Genomic DNA, 25,035 nt, shown 5'->3' with positions numbered 1-25,035 from the left:
AAACTATTTCTCACAAAACATAAGGTGGTGAGACCTGGGATCAAGAGATGAGGGGCGCAATTACTTACCACTAGGCCGAGGCAAAGTTTAACTCTCCTACTGCACATTAACTATATAAAATATAACTTAAATAAAAAATGATTTTCCTAAAAATTTCGGTGGAGCCATGGCTCCTCCCTATCCCCACTAACACTATGTTTGTTAGCACATAGATGGGAGAGAGAGATGCTGAAGAGAGAATTGGAAGAGAGATGGCAATACCAACCTTGTTTGGTATGAATGATACAGAGGAGAGAGGGACCGTGGAGAGAGATGGGAAGCTTTTTGGAGTCTCTTCAATTTGAAGATAAATCAATAAAGTTGATGGTACTTTTTCTTCTTTCCTGTTTTGCCCTTAAAGTTATCACTATCTCTATTTTTAATATTATATATGTTAAGATAAAAGTGTACTTTTACACAAAATATAACTTTACACGTCATTCTTTCTCTTCTCTCTCTCTTTTATCTCTATCATACCAAACAACCTCTAAATCCACTCTATTTCTCACATATTTCTCTCTACTCAACTTCTCTCTTCCCTACTCTCTCTTCTCTACCAAACAAAGCATAAGTTCTGCCCCTAGTAGTAGCCTAGCAGGGGCACTACGTCAATGATGTACTTTTTTTATAGGCAAATTTAACTATTAATGGTTAGTAAATTAGTTCATTCGCCAGGGTTTGAACCATGTCTTTTCATCCTGCAAATCCTTTCATTTCCCTTAGCTCACCAAGTAAGCTGCCCTTCCCCGTCAATGTTGTACTTGTTTTTGGATCAACTGGTCTATCTTTTTCAGGACTGCGTATGGGGTGGGTTCAGTTGATTTTTTTGCTAATCAAGATCCGAACCGATCAAAATTGTTTGGGTCGGGCTAGATTGGATTTCGCCAATTTGAACCTTCAGAACCCAAAAATGGCGGCAAAGGGAACGTGATCGTTGCAGAAGGCACCACTGCAACTTCAATCGAGAAATGGAGAGGAGAGTGGTGGTGAACGTTGACGACGGTGGTTTTGTATGGTGGCTGGTGACTAAGGTCATAAATGGTGGTGCGGGAGCGGAGGATGTGAGGTGGCGGGTGACTAAGGTCACAAATGGTGGTGCAGTGATGGCCATAGATCTAGTACTGGCAGTGGCCCATATATACTTATGACAGGTGAGATGGTGGCAGTGGCCCAGGTTTGCCAACAGTTATATGGCGGTGGAGGTCGTATATCTTGAGATGAAAGAAGCAGGGGTGAGTAGACATTGACGGTTTCATATCTACTGCTAAGGGATGATGGTGAATAAATGGTGAAGGAAGCATGGTGGGGGTTGGAAAGCAGGGGAAAAGCAAAGAGCACACTTATTTGAGTAAAAAAATAACCTAATGTGATAGAAACTCACCTAACGTGAGAGAAACTCACATAATGTGAGAGAATTGACCTAACATTAGTACCTAAAAAACCTCCCTAATGGAGAAGAATCCCCGTGGGAGAGAAACTCCCAAGGGAGAAAAGGGGAACTGTCATGTGTAACCCTAACAAAGGAAATAGAAACGACAAAAAATGCTCTTGTCTTTAACAAGCTCTGAAATCTAATCCAAACATCTTTGATAATAAAAAAACAGTTCTCCCTGGTTTGATGATTTTTTTAAGAAAGGGAAAAAAAAATTTGAAAAAAATTTGAAACCCTCTAAAATCTTTTTAAGACTCTCATTTAATTATCTTGTGAAGTTTGTATCTCACAAAATAACTTACTTGACGTTGACCAAACATTTACAATGGACACGACGTCGTACATGTCTGTAACAGTTCATCCTTGTTCATACACTCTTCACTTCACAGACACTCGCTGACCTTCCCTTTCCATTTACCTATTCTCTTCTCTATCACACCCATATATAGCTTCTATAAGAGTTGTGCAAACCTCAACTCTTGAGCTAGCTTTTGTGGTTGAGTATAGGCCTCCCAATTTCTAATATGGTATTAGAGTCTATCCTAGATCCATATGTTTTTTGTTGTGGAGACCTCCCATAATTGGGCCACCCGTTCTTGTTGATCCCACGTTCCAGGTTGTTCAATCCTAGACGTGAGGGGGTGTGTGTTAGAAGTCCCACATTAGCTAGAGATAGAACATAGATAGCCTCTATAAGGGTTGTGCAAACCTCAACTCTTGAGCTAGCTTTTGTGGTTGAGTATAGGCTTCCCAATTTCTAATAGTTGCATTATTTGAAATTGTAAAGAATGATATAAAATTAAATGTAGAAACAACCGTGAATGTTATGGATGTAAATGCTCTTTTTTTGGTAGATGAGAATGAAATAAAACAAACAAAACAAGAAACAAACAGCTTGCCAAACTCTTGGAGGTTTAAGACAACTCCATGAGGAATACTCAATGTTCTGAACTTCAACGGGTCCCTTAAGCCATATCGAGCAAGCTCATCTGCAGCTCAATTCTGATCTCTAGGAATGTGTTCCACCCTCACCTTCCAGTCTTGGTTCAACAAACTCCGAGCCTCTGAGAGAAGTGCAGCACACACATGAAGATTCGTTGAGTTGCCCCGAGTTAACCCCTGCATTATGCCAAGACAATCAGACTCAAGCACCGCCCTTCGATACCCACACTGCCAAGCCAGGTTCAATCCCCTAACAGCAGCCAAAAGCTCGGCCAGATAAGGATCCCCATCACCTTCAAAACCAGTAAAACCGATCAACCATGCGCCAGAATGGTCTCGCACCAGAACCCCACAAGCAATCCTTGATGAGGATCGATCACAACTTCCATCAACATTGAGTTTTAACCACCCCTCTTCCGGAGCACACCATGAACCCGTGCTAGTGCTACCTCTGGACTGGTATGTAGCCAAAAGACGAGGGAACTCCTCCAGATCCTGCTGACCTTTCCGCAATAGGCCAGACCTCTGAATCCAACAACATGTTATTTCTCCACCAAAGAATCAAAAACAGTTTAGAAGTGTGGCGATGCACCAATAGAGCCTCCACCCAACTCCAGCACTCAACCACAAGAAAGTTTGGAATGTGCAAGCAACCAAACCGGGCCCACAACTCCTTCGAGTGCGGGCAATCACGGAGGCAATGCAAGATATCCTCCAACTGGGTAGAACAACGACTACAGGATCCAGAATTAGTGAGAGAGCAAAGCATACGATGACCATTAGTTGGGAGGGACCCATGCAACACAAGTCAAATCATAAATTTCACCTTCTCTGGAACCTGAACCCGCCAAAGAAGTTTCCAAACCTGATGAATGTAAATGCTCCAATGGCTTGCAAATCTGATTTCCCGAACATCTTTTTCCATTTTGTATTTTGTAAATTTAAGTATCTGATTGCTATTGAAAACAATATCAAATTTTATAACTCGGTATATTAAATTTAACGCTCCCAAATTCTTAAATTTGGTATTCAATTTTAAGCTACCAAATTTTAGAATCGTATATGATTGAAAATTTGAAATGCTTACTGATTTTAATTTTCGACACATGAATTAAATGATTTACATAACTAAATTTAAGTTTCAGGTAATATAGTAGTGAGAATGTTAGTGAAGGAGAATGTTGAAGAAAGTGGTGATAAAATTGTTGAAGATGATGGTGAGGAGGAATGGTAGCGAGGAGAATGATGTTAAGGCATGGTGAAAGGATTGAGTATAGGGGCGACGATATGGGCATTTTTGGATTTTATAAAAGGGGTGGTTAGTGATATATGTATTATGTCGCTAAGTTTCCGCATGGGCAAAAGCTCAAGGGTCGAAAGCACCTCCCTTCCAGACTTTGCACGATTTGACTTTTTACTATTTTTTCTCATATTATAATTAGTAACCCGATGATATCATGTATAATTTTAATATTTTATGCATATTTTTTATTGGATAAAAAATATTTTAAAATATTATTTTATGTCATAAATATTTCAAAATATGATTTCCTAAAAAATAGACAAAATTTGATATAAATTGATCAATTATAAATTCCTTGATCTCATATAGAAACTTAATAAGTTTGGTCTCATAATTTCGCTATTACAATTATGAAGTTTTCTAACATCATTCAATTTTATTTATAAATTGAGACATTCAAAAAAATTGAAAATGATGAATTTTTAAAATGATGATAACGAATTGATATAAATTGATACAATTACAAAATCATTTATCTAAATCTTTATTCTTATATAAACTTAATAACGTTGGTTCTAGAATTTGATCATAACAATTATTAGGTTTCCTAACATTATTCAATCTTATTTATAAATTAAGGTAAATTCAAGTTTGATTTCTTAAACCATTATTGTGTATTGATGAGTCAAATACACTTGACAAGTGATAATTTTTTGTTTGGGAACAATCGTGATGAGTCAGTTATTCAAAACTGAATGGTTTAAGATCAGTACCAATATTATTTTTTTGCTCAATTATGTAATTGCTTACAAAGTATTTTAAATTTTTCGAAAAATCTTCGGTTTTGATTCTAAAATTTCAAAAAAGTCTTCAGTTTTTACTATAAATACATTTTACTAAGTTATATGTGTTTTTTTAAAGTAAGTTATACATATTTAACAACAACTGTATTCGGAGTTCCTAGTGCTCAATTCAATCCGTCAGTTGATGGAGAAAGATTGGGACGTGAAGCTTAATTAATTGGGTTCACCATGATAACAATGTTGTAGCGGATTATTTAGCTATGAGAGGTGCTACATCTAGTTCTCTTGGGTCTTGAGTCCTTGATATTCCAAATCCTGATGTTGAGTACCTTCTGTTGAAGGACTCGTGGTCTGTTCCTTAGTTGTTTTGTTGCTTTGTAGTTTTTTGATGTATTAAAAAACGACAACAAATGTTGTTAAAAAATGTAATTATAAAATTATTTTTACTTTTTTTTGAAACCTAATTATTTTTACTAGAACTGATTAAAAGTTGATAATTTTATGACGTAATGTGTATTTAATAATAGTAATTATAATATTTTAACAAAAATTCTAAGATATATTAATTTAGTAACTGTACCATCCACTTTAGAAATAAGCACTCTCTTAGTTAATTTTTCTCAATTCCACCAGATACAAAGGCCAAGTGCACCAAATAAAAAGTTTCTTTTTTTTCTTTTTGGTAAAAAAATACTTTAGTATATATACCATGTTATTTTTTGAAAGAAGAAGACATGCTTAGACGGTGAAGTCTACAATGTCACCCTAAAAAGGGGTTCCACCGATGCCCACCCTTGCCAAAACTTGGATAAAAGGGGGGTTACAGGTATATACAATTTTACGCTTGTTAGATATATTAATTTTTTAAATGAGTGGTTCAGATGCTCTACTGGTAACCAGTTGTTTAAGTTTTGGAGAAATTTTATTGAAATTACAATGAAGTTTTCCAACTCCTTCTCCTTCACAAATTCAGTCCCTGGTAGTCCACTATCGTGACCACCTCTCTGTTCATACCCCAACTCTACCGCTGCACCTTGATGTTGATTCTGATTCCGACAAGACCTGGACATGATGAACAATGACTGTAAACTCGTAAGAATGGAGGGTGACGAAGAACATATATTGGGAAGGAGATAACGGCGACGAAGATCAAACAAACATAACAGATCTAGGGAGGGAGATGTGGCGGCGGAGGCCAAACAAGCCTAAAAAATATGGGGAGCGAGATGACGACGTCGGAGGCGAAACACACCTAACATATCTGGGGTTGGGGACGACAGCGGCGGAGACCAAACAAACCTTGAATCCTTCACCACTACTCTTCCTTCACTGCTCGTACAACTCGCGGCGAGGCCAATGGGAGAAGAACCACGTTATCACCTCCGTCACGACTGTCGAATCTGTGCAGTTCTGAAGTCGTTGTTGCCTCCACCATCGAGCTTTGCATCCACAAACGCATACCCCACTCCCTTCGCCACGCCGCATCAGAGTCGAAGAAGCTCCAGCCTTCGCTCGCATCGCATTTTCTGCCGGAATTCCATCTCCCTCTCTCTCTCTCTCTCCTTCGATACTGGCGGCAGAAAATCCCTGACCTATTTCCAAACACTGTTTCCCCTAATTTCGACTTAATCCTAAAAGTCTTACATAATTTGATTCAAGCCCAATAGTGTCGGTGACAAAAACTGGTTATCATAGGTTGAAATTGGGGGCACCGGTGAACCCCCTTTTACGGGTGACACCATAGTTTCCACCGGCTCGGACCCATGAACCTTAAAAGATTTCACAGACCAAATAAAATCCTTAATATCTTGAAGAGATGCATTTTTTTTTATGGTACATTGTAAAATAGAAAAAACACATGTTTGTACAAGTCTTAAAAAGAGTCCTAATTTGAGAAACCTAGTCAAGAAGGAATGTCCAACTCATTGGAACAAAGGTATTGATTGATGTGCACAAAAATCCATCAACACAAAGCAGCTCAATATTATTTCTTCTCCTTCCTCATGAAAAATGTGTTTTTTTTTTCTTTTCCATAGTCTAAATAAATTAAAGAAATGATTATATATATTTTAATTTATTTCCTCTCTGTCAAATCATACTGACAATCTTTCTGTGTACCAAAAAAAATCATACTGAGAATCAATTTAATTTTTTATTCTTCCACCTAATTCTGTCATATTATAAACTGTACACTGCACAATGATAAAACCCATATGTTTTATTTTATTGTTTTTCCTTCATCATTTTAAAACAAAGTCGCCAAACAACAACTCTTTATTCTATCATTATCTTACAATTATTTCCCTACGGGTAGCCACAGCTTAACTATACAGTTAAGAAACTAGCCCCACAATCAACGGCTACGATGCACTCTACCATCAAACCTTTAAACACCGCTCAATCACCTTTCACGGTTCCACAAACTTACCATGGTGGTGCCTCCACCTGATCATGCACCCTGCCACATTTCACACATTTCCCACGTGGCTCCCACATCGTACCTGGTTGGAGAGTCAACGTTCTCGTTCACTCTCATCAATGGTGGGTCTTGCATCATTGATTGCTATGGATGTCACTACTATATAGCTATCCTTTGGTCTTACCCTCTTGAACCCATCTCGATTAGATTCCAAATAATCCATCTTTGATTCAAAGAGGAAGCATTCATCTTGATCTGAATTTCATGGCATCGGTTAAGGTTGATTTTGAGGTTGGAAACGATGGGGTTGCTGTTATCACTATGTGTAACCCACCCGTGAATGCTTTGGCTGTTCCAAGTAAGCTTCACCAGCTCTAGAATCTTCTTTCTCATTTCTTTTTCGCCAATTTATGTCATGTTTTCAATAATTTTTTGTGTGGTTTGATTGATTAGTTATCAAGGCGTTGAAAGATAGATTTGATGAGGCGGCGAGGAGAAATGATGTCAAAGCTATAGTTTTAACTGGTAATGTTTCTTTCATTGCACATAGTCATGTTGTTTTGTGATTAATCTAGCTTTGTTTCATTTGGTGGATGAAATAAGAAAATTTACAATTGCTCTACCCATTCAGGCAAAGGTGGCAGATTTTCTGGCGGTTTTGACATCAGTGTTATGCAGAAGGTTCACCAGACTGGTAAGCTATATCAGTATAGCTGTGCTAGATACAAAAATTAGTTTTTTATGAGTTGTGACCCCTTGACGGTATTATATTTGCTGTTCGGAAAATGTTGGGTAGACACCCGATGAGTGTAGACTCAAAGTGAGAAAGGAAGAGAAGAGAAGAGAGAACTAATGAATGTGATATATGATGTGTGACATGATAAGAAGCGACACACGGAGTGAGAAAGGAAGGGAAGGGAGAACTAATGAATGTGATATATGATGTGTGACATAATAAGAAGTGACACACGGAGTGAGAAATGAAGAGAAGAGAGAACTAATGAACCTGATATATGATGTGTGACGTAATAAGAATTGACACACAGAGTGAGAAAGGAAGAGAAGAGAGAACTATTGGATGTGACATATGATGTGTGGCGTAATAAGAAGTGAGAGATAGAAGAAAAAATGGGGTGTACATGAGATGTTATTGTTTGGTGTCTACTTATCGTAACTCTTGTTGTTTTTATTGACAGGTGATGTCACGCTTGTCCCTGATGTCTCTGTGGAACTAGTAGTCAATGCAATTGAAGGTTGTAGCTATTCTTTATTTTTAAGCCTGCCTGAAAGGAGAATTTTCCTTGATGTTTCTTTTAGTATGACTGTTGCAATAGTATTAATTAGTAGCCTTGATAATCGCAGATTCAAAGAAGCCTGTTGTTGCAGCAGTGGAGGGGCTTGCTCTTGGAGGTGGCTTAGAATTGGCCATGGTTAGTTTCTGTTATTGAAAAGGCCAAGTTGTTGTCTAAGTGTCCTCATTATTGCATGGAATGTAATGCCTTGTCGTTGTGTAGGGATGCCATGCACGTGTTGCTGCTCCAAGAACTCAACTGGGCCTGCCAGAGCTGACACTCGGTATTATTCCCGGATTTGGAGGTAATCAACATTTGCATGGACATGTATTCAGTAATCTAGATTAGTAATAAGGCATCACTTAGTAGAATTGAAGTGTTAACAAAAACTGTTAATTTTGTAAGGCACACAGCGTCTTCCAAGGCTTGTTGGGCTGTCAAAAGCTGTTGAAATGATGCTGGTAAGATTTTGATCATTCATTTTCAATTGTTTGAGCTTCCATTACATCTCCACTGCAGTAGATGAACCCAAATAATCATTTAATAATGAGTTTCTCTGTGTGTAAAGAGAAAAATGACGAAAGAAACTGGATAGCTCACTTTTTTGGTCAAGTTTCAAAGTAGTATACCCACCAAATTCGTTGAATAGAGTCTAGAAGAATATTAGAAAGGAATCAATCGTGTCTGTGTTTGCATTACTTGGGTCTTCGTTACTTTGTATAATTTAAATGGGGAATCTCATTCTACTAAGAAGAGTTTTAATTTCTGAAGTCATCAAACATGAATATTTTTTGTGTTTTTCTCATAATTAGAACAACCTATGTGGTGCAATGATAAGAACAGGCTTTCAGCTAGAATAAATAAGCCACCTATTACTAATGTGTATGTTAGGCGCCAGGCTGGCATTAGTAGGAAATGATTGGTTATTTCTGTTAAGCCTTGACTGAGGGAGTTAGAATAAATAAGAGAAGATTACTCCTCTGGGATTATAGCTTCTGGAATGTTAGGTTGGTGAACTGAATCATGGGGATTCAGTTGGGAAATCTGTTAGGTTGTTACAGATTGTATTTCTTTCACTTTTGATCGAATAAAACTCCAATTCAACTTTCTCTGTTTCTACCATGCAATAAAAATATATTCAATTTAATGTTACATATCTTGCAGAAATCTAAATCAATTACGTCAGAAGAAGGGAACAAACTTGGACTTATTGATGCTATTGTATCTCCTGGGGATTTATTAAATGTATCTAGGCGTTGGGCTCTTGAAATTGGAGAGCGACGCAAACCTTGGATTCGTTCACTTCATAAGACAGACAAACTTGGTTCCCTGTCTGAGGCACGTGAGGTGTTGAAAACTGCCAGAGAACATGTCAAGAAGACTGCTGCGCATTTACCTCAGCAACAGGCTTGCGTAGATGTGATCGAGCATGGAATAGTTCATGGAGGTTACAGTGGAGTTCTAAGGGTATTGTTGGTTCTATGATTCTCTTTATTCAGAAGGAAACACTTAGTTTTGACTTCCTTTAATTTTTATTCACTTTACATCTTGTCATATTACTTTTTTGAGTTTGAGATTGATACTTCTTGGTATAACATGGTTAGCATTCACTAGTTTCTTGCTACCTGTTTATTGTAACTTTTGATCAGTTGATTCAGTTTACATATGAACTAATAACTAATAAATAATTGCAGGAGGCAGAAGTTTTCAAGCAATTAGTTTTGTCTGAAACCGCGAAAGGTTTAATCCATGTCTTCTTTGCTCAGCGTGCAATATCAAAGGTACAGGGCTAGATATCACCTTTCCTTACTGGGATCACTTTAATTCTTTATTGTTTTCAATGTAACTCATGGGCTTATTGTGTGTGGAAATACTTTTAAGATGTAGTCCTATTAAAGTATGCCGTATATTCTCAGACAACCAAGGTTTAGTGGTCTTCTTTTTATTTGACAATAAGTTCTATATTAAAAACTGAAAAACCAACGTTCCATATGGTTTTGTATTCCCCATCTTTTCAGTCCACTATGCTTTATTTAATGTATTCACTGAATACTTTCTTTTGGCAGGTGCCTGGTGTAACGGATATTGGACTTAAGCCAAGAAATGTGAGAAAAGCTGCTGTTATTGGGGGAGGTCTAATGGGTTCTGGCATTGCTACAGCTCTTATACTGGGCAACATTCATGTTATACTCAAGGAAGTCAATTCAGAATATCTTCAGAAGGGAATAAAATTTATAGAAGGTGATTATTCCATTCATGTTGGTAATGTAGGAATAATTCAAGACCGAAGTTCATTTGAACATTGGTCAACTTTAGTAATACAGTCGGAATTCTTTATAGATTAAATTATCTTTTCAATTTTAATCATTATGTAATTAAATTTTAAATCTTATTCTATTTTTTCCTATTCTAATATTTTGTTTTTAATAGAAATTTAAACTTGTATCCTTAAGACTGAGTAGTGTGTGTTTTCCATAGTCTAGGATTTGTATACAAATAGTTATCTCAGGAGATATTTTCTGAGAACTTTTTTTAATATGCACCTGCACCTGCACCTGCTTTCAAATGTTGCTTTGATATCTTGTCATTGACAGCAGATATTCAGGTCATTAGCTAGTAATAGTATACCTAATTGCTACTTAAATGCATTCTTCCTTATATGTGAAGGAGTTGTTATTACAGCAGTGGCACTATTTTATATGAATAATGTTGAGTATTGACCCTTCCTTACCAAGATTAAACTGCTGCGTTATAGACTTTTAATTGAAATGAAAGAATGTTTAAGTTTAAATTTTAAACTGCTCTCATCCTTGATACATGAAAGTTTATTTTTTTCAACAATTTTTTAAATATTTTTTGTTTCATTTTGTATGGCAGCAAATGTTAGTGGCTTAGTAAGAAGAGGGAAATTGACAAAACAGAAAGCAGACGGAGCTCTCTCATTGCTTAAAGGTGTTCTGGATTACACAGAATTTAAAGACGTCGACTTGGTAATTGAGGTGAGTTGCCCGAAGTCCTTTTTGTTGGAAATTAGCTGACATGGTGTAGAATATTGAAATTTGGATCTTGGAACAAGTTTTAGAAGTGTTTTGTCATTCTCATTTCTTCTTAGTACATATTCTTCATCTCATGGTGCTGAATACTTTATAAAGTTTATATACAGTGGATACATGTAAGATCTCTTTGTTGATGCTGTTAGAAGTTAATTAGCATTAATTTTCTTAATTTGCAGGCTGTCATTGAAAATGTCGGTCTTAAACAAACTATATTTAGTGATCTTGAGAAGATCTGTCCTCCACACTGCATTTTATCTACAAATACATCAACGATTGACCTTAACCTTGTTGGCCAAAAGACCAGCTCTCAAGATCGCATTGTGGGTGCTCATTTTTTCAGGTTATTTAACTCGTTTCTCTTGTTGCCTTTCTTTATATAAAATCTATATTCTATGATATACTTGCAATCAGCACAATTACCCAAGGTTTTCATGAGATTGTTATAATATGTAAGGGATCTAGACATTTACATTAGTCCTGTAAATGAAAATCTCTTAAACTTGAAATAGATGAATTGATTCACATGTATGGACAAAATATATACCAACCCATATTAAAGCTACATCATAACTGTGCAAATCTGCCCAAAAAATTAATTAATGAAATATAGCTGAAGTAGGAATGATAATAATATCTAACAGAAAGAAACATGAGAACATCACGTAAGGCTGATTGTTAAAATGATTTCTAGATACTGTTAAAGTTTTCAGATCAAGTTGAATGCTGGCACTTATGTATAATGTTGTTTGCACTTTTGGTCTATACTTAATAGTTTTGTGGTTTTTTTGCTAGGGTAAATTATTTCTTGCATTGATGTGCATGACTATGTATGCTAACAGTAGGTTCTGTGGTTTCCTGCATTGATGTGCATGACTAAGAAACTATGCATGTTAACAGTTGGTTCTGTGGTTTCTATGGTCAGCAGAAAACAGACTGTAGAAGTTGCTCATTGATATAATCCGAAGAAATTATACCTGTTAAGATGCTAATTTTTTGCTGGATTTGATTTGAATATAATCCAATCGAGCCTTAGGCAGAGAGAATTCAGAAAGAATTCGTAACATGTTCTCTCCACCGGGACACATGTTTATGTGCTTTATACTTAATTTCATGACAAGAAGAGTTCTCAAACTTAGTCAAAAGGCCATTAAAGTTGTCTAGTTAGTTCAGCGTCATTTATTGCCTCTAACATAGATTTTGTAATTGTCATTTTGCTACTGTAAATGAATGTAACTCTGCATGCACTTCAACCCTATGATGCTGCACTTTCTGAATTCTGGTAGTTATGGTCCCAAACCACATATATTAAAATAAAATATGTCTCCTATACTAAGATCCTGTTTTAAATGACTGTTTGAAAGAGTTTTATGGATGCTTCTTGCTGACTTTACTTCTTGGTGTACAGTCCTGCTCATATTATGCCTCTTTTAGAGATTGTACGGACAGATAAAACTTCTTCCCAGGTGATTCTTGATCTGATGACAGTTGGTAAAATCATAAAAAAGTCACCTGTTGTGGTGGGTAACTGCACTGGCTTTGCGGTGAATAGAGCATTCTTCCCGTATTCACAAGGTGCCCATTTGTTGGTCAACTTGGGTGTGGACGTATTCAGAATCGACAAATTGATAAGCAATTTTGGCCTTCCAATGGGTCCTTTCCAGTAATCCTCTTCTTCCTGCATTTCCATAAATATTTTACTTTTTTATTGATTTTTTACTTAACCCTCTCCCTTGTATCCCCAATGCAAGCACTTAAAGTTAAGATTATGCACATGTCAATGATGCTTTACCATGTATATGAAGTTTCTAGTTCAATCCATTGCTATAAAAACTCCGTTTGAAGTTTGTATGGGATTTTGAGACACTTTTAAGTCTTAAGTCACCTACATTATGCTAAAATAAAGGACTGGCATAAATATAAATTTCATGGTTCAACCAGTATCTGAGGCACCACGCACGAGTCCTGCACTTGTTTTGTGGTATGTAGTCAATCTTTTTTGTGGCTTGCAGGCTTCAGGACTTGGCTGGCTATGGAGTTGCTATGGCAGTTGGAAAAGAATTTACGACAGCCTTTCCCGATCGCACATTTCGGACTACACTGCTTGAGCTTTTGATCAAAAGTGGGCGAAATGGTAATACCCTTTTAAATAGATCCTTCTTTCTTTGTACCGGAGCCGTTATTTACATATGTAACTAATGCTTTCTGTCCTTGGCTACCTCTGTTCTATCAGGGAAAAACAATGGGAAAGGGTACTACGTTTATGAAAAGGGTAGCAAGCCAAAGCCTGATGCTTCAATACTCCCAATCATTGAGGAGTCTCGAAGACTTTGCAATATTATGCCGGGTGGAAAGGTGTTATTATTTTGCACTATCACATAAAGACTCCCATCAATGTTAAAATTGTTGCCTTCAAAATGATGGTTTAGTCTGTTTCCTCATCATTAACTAGATTAAATATGGATATTTTCCTCTGCTAGGGGGGAAGTAAAACTAACGAACGGTCTCTGTTTCTTTTGCAGCCCATATCTGTTACTGACCAAGAGATCGTGGAGATGATACTCTTTCCGATAGTGAATGAATCTTGTCGCATTTTAGAAGAAGGAGTTGTTATTCGAGCGTCAGACCTTGACATTGCATCTGTTCTTGGAATGAGTTTCCCAAGTTACCGGGGTGGCATTGTTTTCTGGGCCGATATGGTTGGGGCTAATCATGTGTATAGCAGCCTAAAAAAATGGACAGAATTATATGGTAACTTTTTTAAACCATCAAGGTATTTGGAAGAAAGAGCATTGAAAGGCATTCCATTGGTGAGTTCTCTATGTAACTTTGTTTTCTCAATCTCCTCTTTCTACAATTTCAAGATGCATAAGATCTGGGATTGATGATTACAAGAACAATTGTTTGATGTTGTTGTGTTTTGTATTTCCTGCAGAGTGCACCTGCTTCATCTAATCCAAGGTCAAAGGCGCGCCTATAAGAAAGAGATGATTTTCCCAAGTGTTATCTAGTTCATGATATTTTCTTCCTTCCAAGTTTAAATAATAAATCAAATTTGATCTTATATCATCAAGTTCAACCCAACCCCATGGTGTAACTTAAAGAAATTTTCAAGGGGAATATTTATTTATTTGGGGTCATGAGGTTTATGGTTCTGCAACTTTTTGAAATTGTATGATCAATTTAAAGTAATTGTGGCTATAAAAAGTTTCCCCTTGTTTAATTTTGCATGAGTTTTGATTTTACCTGTCTTAGTTGGTTTTTTTTTTATAAGCAAATGTTAGTTGTTAGTAAATTAGTCCATCCTTAGTGTCGAACCCTAGACCCTTCACCCTTCATCCCACCCAATCCTTATGTCCCCTTGATCGTTAACATGCTTCCCTAACCACTGTAAAAACTGATAAGGCATAGTTTCCTAAAATAGTGAAATGAGAAAGCAGAAAAGTGAAGTAAGGGTTTATGGAAAGCAAAGTATATCTGTTCACAGCAAGGGTTTATGGAAAGCAAGCATGTTACGTACTCAGTTGTTCAACATAGTGTCACATATATAATATGCATATGTTGTTTTTCTCTCTATTGGCTACAATTTTCTTTTAGACCACCTCGTGGTCCATCCATGCACCACTATTTTAGTTGGTCCATGCTAAGATTGCGCCCTATAATTGAAAATTATGCCACTTAAATATTTTCAGAACCCATGTGAAATATATGAAAATTTTAAATTAAAAATAATTAAACAACCTCAATTTACTAAAATAAAATTTTATTGATATCTAATTTCTTAATTTATGTTTAATCTGAACCTTTTGAACCCTAGGGTCGCTTAACTTTTAGCTAAAATTTACATTTTATGGTCCACTCATGAACCACTAGAGACCATGGTGGATCACGACCACACTAGCCACCGCTATATATGGTATATTGTTTGTTATTATTATGATGGTGGTGGTGAATATGTTTTTCATGTTGTTTTCTATTATTTTAATATATGAATATATTATTTAGGAATTATGATTTTAAACGAAATTCTATACCTTAAAATTCTTGTGTTTAGTTAAAATAGGGTCTAGGTCATAGTAAAATAGTATTAATTCACGGATCATGTTTTAGTGTCTTATTACCTATTTTGTAGCATTTTAGACCATCAGTTAAATAAAAGTGTTTTGTGGTGGTCTAAAATCGTCACAAACGTACGGTGTCGTAGTGTCCACGTATTGTAGTGTGGTTCACCAAGTAAAATCTACATATATGATGAAAGAGGATTATTTTTCATAAACATCCTTTTACCACTTTTCCTTCCTTATCATATATTTTATCACATCTCTTCTCATATTACATCACATCTCTTTTTGCTATGATTCTCACATAAATGTCTAAATATAATGTAATAGAAATGAGTGAAAGTGTGAAACACATCATTGCTAATTAAGCTATGCTTGAACCGTAAATTGCAAAACCAATATGGTATGCTAAACTTGATGTAACAAACTGAATTTTTTTTATACACAAAAGGACGAAGGAAGGAAAAAGGCAAACAAAAAGAAAAGTGCAAACTTTTAAAATATAAAAAAAAATTGGGCAAACATTTCCCTCATGAAGAGTGTGCTCTATCCAGACTAAATAACAAACTGCTGGTAAATGAAAATATTTAAAATAAAATAAAAACCTTGAAATGTTCTTTATGTAGAATATTTTGCTCAAATAAAATTATTTGTTCATCAAAAAACATTACAGTAGAAATTTCGCTTCTTTTAATCTTTTTATACCTCTTCACTTAAGGAAAATTGCCAGTGGCATAGTACAATCTGTTAATTATGATGGATATAACTTTGGTGAGTGTACAAGACAAATGGAGCTACACAGAAGTTCCCCAAATTCAGTTGCATGAACTCAAAGCTAGACAATAATTAATAACTGCTATAAGCAACAAAGCATTACAAAAACAAAGTGGCCTACTTATAGTTTAAAGTCATTTGCTGTTGATCTATTTAGACTTTGCAGAATCAGTACATGTCAAACCATTAATATGTGATTATGTGTACAAGAATGTTGGACCAATCCATACATAAATGTAAAAGATTCTGCCACCACAATTTTCCAACTAAAACTACTTAGAAGCAGAAATTCCTACTTCCTAGTAATGAAAAGAACCCATTGGTGCCATGCCATTAGAAAGTTGCCGTCAAACTCTTGTGGACTCACATAATTATCGCAAGAGTTGCCGTCATTAGAAAGTTTGTGACTTGGAGAAGAAGTAGAAGTAGCAACACTTCTGCGCATTTCTTGCACTTCTAGTGGAGATAGTATCCTGATGTATGAGAATGACACTGTTCACAAACTCCCTGCAAAAAAGTAAAGTGTTGAGTGTTTCTTCACAGAATCAAGAATCAGTGAGATCTAAATTTCCTTCCTTGATACGAAAGACCACCTTGGAGCCACAAGAATCGAGAACCACCAATACTCATGTCACCATCCTTGAGACCTGATTACACAAATAAATGAAAGGCACAGGTGAAGATATCATGTACCATACAGCGCAAAATAGAACAGTATATGGTCAAAATGATCCCAGAGAATGCCATGACACATTTTATTAACAAAACCACCATATACCATATAAAGAAGGTCCAGAAGGCCAAGGGCGCCTCAACCTCAAGGAGAATGGAGATGGATACATTGGTAATGTTGTCAAAGGTTCAATCTCCCACAAGGAAACTCTCGGCTGCCTCTCCCTTGCAGTGGACTCATCCAAGCCAACCTACATCAGTTGACAAAGATCAAGAACCAAAATTCTACACTAAGTTTAAAAACAATCCCTGACATTTTTATAATTGTGCTAAATTTTATCATGGCAAAGGTTTTTAGGTGTTGGATGAATCAACTAGTCTTCACAAACCTTCACAGAACGGCAGTGTGAGTTTGGCCAGCGGACCGAATCTAACTCACTAATACCGGTTATAGCACCCCATGTATCTGGACAAGAACATGTTACAGTGAGTAGATGCATCAATACATGAAAAACCTCACAAAACACAAGCTTTATGAAGGACATAAGCAAATAATGTGTTGCTAATCATTCATAAAAACCTTCAGCTTTTGGAAGGACATAAATAAAGTAATGCATCAAGTGTCATATTCAGTTGGTAAGCAAACATGCACAACAAAATGATATGAAATGGTACACAGAAAACTTTTAATATAATAACCATGCTTAGAAACTGATCAATACGCGGCCTAAGATTTGAGAACCAAAATGGAGGAATGCTAATGATGAAGAGTTTTCCGGTTAAACATGTGACAGAACTAAGTGCAGTTGTGTGCAATTATGATTGGTAACTGCAGTAATCGGTGAGTAGAGCACAGTTTCTTTCTTCGTTGATACAATGCAAAACACACAAACCAAAGTATTGAGGTTATCACCACACCAAAAAGTATCCAAAATTAAAATAAATAACACTCAGAAAGTAAAATTAAAGGTCAAATAACTCTATAGGTGCCAGTAATTGTTAAGAAAATTCAGATATGCCCCTATAGTTTAAATTTGTCACTGGGTTAGGTCCCCATAGTTTCAAAAAGAAAATTTGGGCCCTTGAACCTTTAGCGCCCCTTTTTATTCTTCCAATAAGCTTAAGAACCTGAGAAGTAATTTAGCAAACTCAATTACCTTCCTAAGTCAAATAAAGCTTCCCTGAGCTAATTTTTCTTCTTTGAGAAGGGTTAGGGACTGATATAGTGATTGGGAGGGGGGAGGATATTTAAGGTAACTATACCAACAGCCGGACACTTGATTCTTCTGTTTCAAAGAGCATCCTAAATCGCATGCCAACAGAAAGTCATGAATGATACACGGCTTTAACGGACTTGGCCAAAGAGGTGACAAATTCCGATGGGCTTGCCCTGGAGAGAGAGAGAGAGAGAGAGAGTTCAGCATAATTTGCAGTGTGATAATGCAGACCATCCAACTACAGTTACCAACCTAGGATTAGAGAATATGGTAAACGGACTATTTGTCGCAGCTGCATGAGCTGCAGCAGCAAGAAGGCCAATGTATATGCTATCACTTGACAGAACCGATGATGGCATAATAGTCTACGGACGATTTACTCGTCGAATGTTCAAGAGTAATTGATTCTTTTCATTCCTGATATAAAGAACAGGAGAATGGTTACAATTATATCTTATTACTCATTTCAATAGATTTTGATCATGCAACCATGGTCCATACTGGATCTACAATTACTGATCATTTTGTTAGAAAAGAAGGCTAATAAGATAATACCTGTTTATCAGGTCCCATGACAGTTTATTATAACATAACAGAGAACTTAATACAAACAAAACATGGTTTCTACTCTAAGCAGGGGTGGAGGAAGGGGGCATGCCCTGCCATGCCCAATTTACATGTTATACATATGTATGTGAGCTGTAGAAATTACTGTAGGCATTTCATTTTCTTTGTTCTTGCCCCCCCCCCCCCCTAGTCTCGAATTTCTGCCTCCGATAAGCCCAGCCCTCAAATAACTAAAACCATGCATAACTAAACCATAACATGTCCATAATCCATATACATACATAACTAAAGCATAACAAATCATCTATGCAAAGGATAAGCAACGCACCTTAAAATAGACTATAATCAGCCTTAAAAACTCACGACCAACTAAAATCATTTCAAAATACACGACAAAAGAATGAAAACCATAAATTCACAGGTATTAGGACACTCACAAAAGGAAGCATAAACAAGTTCATCAGTTCAACTTATATAGAAGATATTCAGTTCAAATTATTCAATGATGAAACCAATATATTGGTATTTTGGGTTATCAACGTAGAATATTATGTTCGATAGAGAATAGAATCAGGAAGCATTTGAGCAAGAGTAAGGAAAAAGATTGAGACAAACCTGTGGTAGCTAGCGCTGTTCGAATGATGTAACAGATCAGTTTGACTCCATATCAACCATAGAAGAAAGACTAACTTCGCTTGACATTTTCTTTTTGAAAATAATTTAACAATATTGACCAAGTGATTTCATTAGGTATGAACCCGCTATCCACACCTTTATATAAAAGCAGACATGCCTCATTAAACAAACCCTCATAGCAGTGACTACTGATTAGTGTGTTATATGTGAAAGCATCAGGATGAAGTCCTTCAGCTGGTAACCTGCTAAAAAGGTTTAAAGCATCCTGAACACGACCCATCTTGCAAAGACCATTTATCAGGCAGTTATAAGTGACTATATCTGGTGTAAGACCACCACGAATCATATCACGAAGAAATTGAAGAGCATCATTTACTTTTCCAATCCTACAGAAGGTATTGATCAGCATATTGCAAGAGCTGATATGCGGGATAACCCCTTTCCCGAGCATTTCTTCAAACAACCCCAATCCTTTTTCTACGGCCCCAGTTTTGCAGAGCGCTTTTATAAGGCCGTTATACGTAATTTTGTCAAGAGGACACCCTCTAAATGACATTTCATCAACAAGCTTAAATGCTTCTTGAATTAAATCTCTCCCAATAAATGCATGGATCAATGTGTTATATGTTACAGTGTTGGCAATAACACCCTCCAAGAACATATCATGATACAATTCCAAGGCTTCTTCGATCTTATTATTCTTGCATAGTCCATCTATTAAAGAATTAAATGTATAAATGTCAGGTTTACATCCTTTGTTTGGCATTTCACGATACATTTGTCTAGCATCTTGAATCTTCCCACTTTTGCACAGCGCACTAATCAAGCAATTGTAACCCACTGTATTCAAACTGAGACCCTTGGCTGACATGCTATTCACAACCTCCGTAGCTTCCTCTAACCTGCCTTGCTTGCAGAAACCATTTATCAAAATGGTGTATGTGATCACATTGGGATCAAAACCTTTCATTATTATCTCATTTAGGAATTCAAGAGCAGAGGCCAAATTCCCCTTCTTGCAAAGTCCATCGATCATTATGTTAAATGTGAAGGCATCAGGCTCATATCCAGCAACTATCATGCTATTATATAAAAGATCTTTTGCTTCTTCAAACCGCCCACTAGAGACATAACCATTAATCAGTGTATTATAAAGTGTAGTGTTCAGATTGGGTATTTGGTTTAGCAAGTCCGTTGCTTCATCAACTTTACCCATTCTGCACAAGCCATGCATTAAAAATCCGTAAGTTAAAGCGTCACCCTTGAAACCTCCACGAAGCATTCGATTAAGCACCTTAACCGCCTCCTGCATCCGACCGGCCCTGCATAGGCCATGGATAACATCATTGAAGGTCTCAACATCAGGTTCACAACGCATCAGAAACATTTCCTCCAACAGTTTCACTGCTTCACTCACTCTGTTGTTTACAGAGAGAGCATGAATCAGGGTTTGGTAAATGACCGAATTCGGAACACACCCATGTTTCGTCATGTCCCTCAGAAGCGAGCAAGCCGAATCAACCTCATTAACCATGCACAACGCCTTCATGACCACCCCAAATGTAAACACAGTTGGAGAAACACCTCTACTCAACATGTCATAGAAAACATTAGGAGCATACTTAGGACAACCTCCAGCAACCAGAATTTCCAACACAACATTGTACGACTTAAACGTCGGCTCACACGAATAAACACTCCTCATATCCAACAAAAGCCTAGGAGCTTGGCCAGGCAAACCAGCCTTCCCATAATGCTTCATGATCAAAAGAAACAATGATTCATGAAACACAATCCCTTCCTCTTTCATTTGCTTCAACAAACTTTCTATAACTTTGAACTCCCCAACAGCACCAAGCTTATCAATTAAAATTGAGTACACATCAAAAGTGTGAGAATATCCCATTTGGGCACCAGCCCTTTGAAAAAACTCCATTGATGTTGGAATGTCAAGAGGGAGCTTCAGCAGCTTACAAAGCTGAAATGGGCTAATTGGGGAGAGTGACCTTTGAAGCTGTTTGAGGTCAAAAGGTTTGAGTAACCTCTCCCACTCTGTGTCACTCTCAGTGTCATTGTTAACATTGATGTTTTTTCTTCCAAATGCAGTTGAGCATAGTTGAAATGATGGGATTTTGAAGCGAAGTAGCATAGTTCTACTCACATGGATTGAGGATTTGAATGGTTTCAACATCAGGACAAGAGATTCAAGTTGTGAATGGTGATGATCGACAGGAAAGAGATGCCGCAGGACAAACAGTGTTGGCAGCAAGAGAGCGTGATTCGCCGGCGCTGCCGTGTGAAGGAGAGAGGAGAGAGTCTGGTGGTGGCGGTGGTAGTGGTGGCGGTGGCGGTGGCGGTGCAGTGTGTTAAACCCTAAACCGGCACTTGCTTCAATCGGAGTAGTTAGTTGTCTGTCTTAACTCTCGAAGACAAAACATGAAGAAACACAGAGTGGCTCGCTCATCCTTGTTACTCTAGTTAGAGTGTGTTTGGTTTTCAATCAAAATCAATTCTGATGAGCAAAATCAATTATGAATGACAATATATTGTGAGTCATTTTAGAGAATTGATTTCAACCTCAAAATTAATTTGAACATAATCAATTTTGAGATTTTACTACCGGATGTCACACTACCATACGAAAATCATTTTTTGTATAAATGAATTCAAATGCATGTGTTTGGATTGCTTTCGCAATTTCGAGACGGATATGACCATTGTAAGCGATAAAGCTCATACCAAGTATTTAACCGAACCGTCTTTACAAAAATTCGAACCCAACAAATGCGTGTTGATCTTAAGATAAAGTTAATCATAGAGAGACAATATGCATAATGCATATCTTATTTTTCTCTTTTGAGCATCCTGCGTCGATGTGTTTGTTAAAGTGTAGTTTGAGAAGAGAGAAATAGGTAAGAGAAACATGAGAGAGGGAGACAGGGACTTGCAGATGGTGGCTTCCATTGAGCAGAAATAGTACGCAATATTGTTGCACTCCCAAGACTAGCATTTGTCATCTGAGCTTGGTAATGTTGGAGCTCCATTACAGCCAACAACATCATCTTCCCTACATGCTTGTCTTTCCTTCAAACATAATATGACAGCAAAACTCACCTTAGCAAGAACAACTTTCCAATTCAAACCTAGTTGCGATAAGAACCACTACTCCTTATTCCATTGACACTGACAAAATAAATGTTCAAGCGATTTCTCCATTTCCGGGCAACGCATACACCAAAGAGGGCAAGAATTCCACGGTTCCACAACTTATTCCTAGTAGGAACAATATCAAGACCTAAGGCCATCTCAGTGGATACATACTAGTGATTTCATTAACTACTCATATATGTTCATTTGACTTAATTCTTTTAAATTAAGAAAATAGTAGTAATAAATTTATAAAAGAAATATTCACTTTTCTAGATTACTTTTATTTAATTTTTTATGATTTTTTTTCTCTGAATTATTATTTTAAAATCTCATTATCTCTTTTATATTAAACATAAATATAATTTTGGAAAAAATATTTAATGTTTAATTGATATTGTAAAAAACTTTTATTTAATAACACTTTTTTTCATAAAATTGACATATATAGGAATGGACTAGAGTGAATAACTTAATGATCAGATATGGAGGTTGTGTTTGGTTTTCAGTTTGAAAGTCTGTCTTAGGCATAAGAATTCGAGATCACACATTCCAATACTTCAAACGTGAAAGAGGCTTTGGGTCTCCGTTGAGTGAAAACTCTTTCAAACTTAAAACCAAACAGACACAAACTTGTTGAAGTCAGACCTATTGTAAAAGTAAGTGATAATAATGAGACTTTAAAATATGTAGAATTTTGTTTGGATGTTTTTAAGTCATACAATTGTTATAGTATTTGATCATAAACAATTTTGCATTGTCAACACACTTGTGTGATGATGAGTCACACGACGACTTAAATACCACCGCCTAGTCACTAGATATGACTACGAGAAGTGCTATTTGACACAACAAAATCAAAGCACGACCTTTACGGCTATATGTAAGTCATGTCACCCTGAATTTACGCATAGTCGAACAATTGGTGAATCTATTAGGGAAACACCGACAATGAGTACCAAGGACATAACCGTCACAATCCAATAGGAACTTAAAACATGAGAGAGAAGTAATATGATCAACTCTCTTGACAATGAGGAACATTGTCTCAGAGTGATCGTAACTTGAGCCGTGTCGAAAGATTGAGAATCTGACGACTCATATCACCTAGTACTGAGCATCAAGAGGGGGAATACACTCTCATAACTCAGCATTATGCTTGATTAATGGAGCAGAATGACATGTTCGTTATGTTCCGAAGACATAATTAAAGTTGATATAAACGTACGATCAACCAGTGCGACTTATTACTATGCCTGATTGATTAGGCCACTTTCATCAATAGTAACTAACCCTAACCAGCCTTAAACTCACTCAAACCACCTATGCAACATGTCAGCTCGTAATTCACAATCACATCAGCCTTAATCCTTGAGCTAAACCTCTTGCATGAAACTCCATTGGTTGTGCAACAAGCTTAAGTGTAAAGCTTGATTTGGAAGATTAATCACCCTCCAGGATAAAAATGGCATCCTCTGAAGCTCTTAAATACCCAGAAACCGAGCTTGAAGTCCAGAAGAAAGTGAGGCAGAGATGAGAGCCTTCAACTATCTCAAAACTGAGTTATCATCACCACATTTTCCTCTCTTCGATTCTTCCTTTTATTTGAGAGTTTGTGACTAATTCTTCATCTATTGAATCCCTAGGAGGTAGAGGATACGATATGGATTGGTTTGGTGAAGTTTTGGTCAAGAAAAGTGGGAAAACGACGAAGATTTGAAGATTCTGGTGAAGATGCCCAGAATTTGGCGACCTTAAGCGACTTGCAACTCGACTTTTTGGCCATCTCTAACCACTCCAGTTCCACCCACCACCACCATTCTCTTCCTCTCAGCAAGGGTAACAAGTACCAGTACCCAGAAGTGCTCGAGTGAGCCAACCACCGCGAGCGTCGTCGTCAACTTTATCTTCTCCGGCGAACCTTTGACTCTATGAACCTAGAACTTGTTTTTCTTTGTGTTTTTCGATTCTAAATTCATCCTTAAGTTTATTAAGATGATTTTAGGAAGAATTAGGATAATTTTAGGCTCTCAAAGCTTAGGAATCGAGAGAGGTAAGTTTGAGCTTTATTACTCGAATTTCTTCTCGAGTTGGAGCTCTGGTCGAGCCTTTGAGAAAAATAAGACCATGAGAGGAACCCTGTAGGACATGATAGGTAGCCCAGTAAGTTAAGAGAGAGCCTGAGGAGAGAAATTCACCATCTCACTTTCTCGGGAAGCTTGAAAAAGATAGGTTCATGGAAGAATTTCATGGTCAAGCTCTCTGGAACAATGATAGCAAATCTCTACAGGTTAAGATTGAAGGATTTAGGGAGAGAATTGAGTTGTAGAGTAGTATAGTGGAACTGTGAGTTTGTGAGCTTGAGCTTGAACCTATAAACCCCAGAGAGAGAAAGTGAATACCCTAGCAGGAAGTGTGTAGCTTGCTGAGGTTTCAAGGTTGAGAGAGGGAAGGTTAGAGTTGGATACATATATACAAGGAGAGAGAGAGAGAGAGAGGGAAGGAAGAACCTTGGGTAGAATTTGAAAGAAAACCATAAGTGAAAGATATGAGTAATGAGATAGAAGATAAACAATTGAACTTAAAATGAGATATATTTAAAAAGTGTCACACTCTTTAGACTAATTGTGATATTAGTATAATCAATACTATGCTCTTTTAACACATGATTAATTTTACACATGTATACAAGGAGAGAGAGAGAGGGAAGGAAGAACCTTGGGTAGAATTTGAAAGAA

General features: G+C 36.8%; 2 protein-coding genes across 5 annotated transcripts; one reads left to right on the top strand and one right to left on the bottom strand.

Annotated features, from left to right (window-relative positions):
• The first annotated feature begins 6,993 nt into the window (after window positions 1-6,993).
• Window positions 6,994-14,446, top strand: LOC130738974 (peroxisomal fatty acid beta-oxidation multifunctional protein AIM1). Its single transcript, XM_057591163.1, has 17 exons — window positions 6,994-7,236; window positions 7,332-7,403; window positions 7,510-7,572; window positions 8,075-8,131; window positions 8,241-8,308; window positions 8,393-8,474; window positions 8,576-8,631; window positions 9,335-9,637; window positions 9,865-9,951; window positions 10,237-10,411; window positions 11,048-11,169; window positions 11,403-11,566; window positions 12,632-12,886; window positions 13,236-13,357; window positions 13,457-13,578; window positions 13,746-14,033; window positions 14,159-14,446. Exons 1-17 carry the CDS (start codon window positions 7,143-7,145, stop codon window positions 14,201-14,203), a joined length of 2,175 nt encoding a protein of 724 aa, XP_057447146.1. The 5' UTR covers window positions 6,994-7,142; the 3' UTR covers window positions 14,204-14,446.
• Window positions 14,447-16,120: 1,674 nt separating this feature from the next.
• Window positions 16,121-21,663, bottom strand: LOC130738973 (pentatricopeptide repeat-containing protein At5g64320, mitochondrial). 4 transcript variants are annotated; one of them, XM_057591158.1, is made up of 7 exons: window positions 19,130-21,663; window positions 18,200-18,364; window positions 17,888-18,120; window positions 17,120-17,196; window positions 16,837-16,981; window positions 16,652-16,705; window positions 16,121-16,565 (listed from the first exon to the last, which is right to left on the bottom strand). In XM_057591158.1, exon 1 carries the CDS (start codon window positions 21,339-21,341, stop codon window positions 19,200-19,202), a length of 2,142 nt encoding a protein of 713 aa, XP_057447141.1. In that variant the 5' UTR covers window positions 21,342-21,663; the 3' UTR covers window positions 16,121-16,565; window positions 16,652-16,705; window positions 16,837-16,981; window positions 17,120-17,196; window positions 17,888-18,120; window positions 18,200-18,364; window positions 19,130-19,199. The 4 variants fall into 4 exon arrangements, with proteins under 4 accessions (XP_057447141.1, XP_057447144.1, XP_057447143.1 ...); XM_057591161.1 differs by having other exon boundaries at window positions 17,994-18,120; XM_057591160.1 differs by lacking the exon at window positions 18,200-18,364.
• Window positions 21,664-25,035: the final 3,372 nt, after the last annotated feature.

This window comes from Lotus japonicus, chromosome 2 (genome assembly GCF_012489685.1).
Source record: "Lotus japonicus ecotype B-129 chromosome 2, LjGifu_v1.2".
Classification (NCBI taxonomy): domain Eukaryota; kingdom Viridiplantae; phylum Streptophyta; class Magnoliopsida; order Fabales; family Fabaceae; genus Lotus; species Lotus japonicus.
Note: the sequence above shows the minus strand (reverse complement) of the source record. Positions and strands in the feature narration are given on the sequence as shown.

Coding starts and splice junctions, on each gene's coding strand:
- LOC130738974 (XM_057591163.1), top strand. CDS start 7,143: ATGGCATCGGTTAAGGTTGATTTTGAGGTTGGAAACGATGGGGTTGCT. Junction 8,475..8,575: donor TATTATTCCCGGATTTGGAG/GTAATCAACATT, acceptor TAATTTTGTAAG/GCACACAGCGTCTTCCAAGG. Junction 8,632..9,334: donor AAGCTGTTGAAATGATGCTG/GTAAGATTTTGA, acceptor CATATCTTGCAG/AAATCTAAATCAATTACGTC.
- LOC130738973 (XM_057591158.1), bottom strand. CDS start 21,341: ATGTTGAAACCATTCAAATCCTCAATCCATGTGAGTAGAACTATGCTA.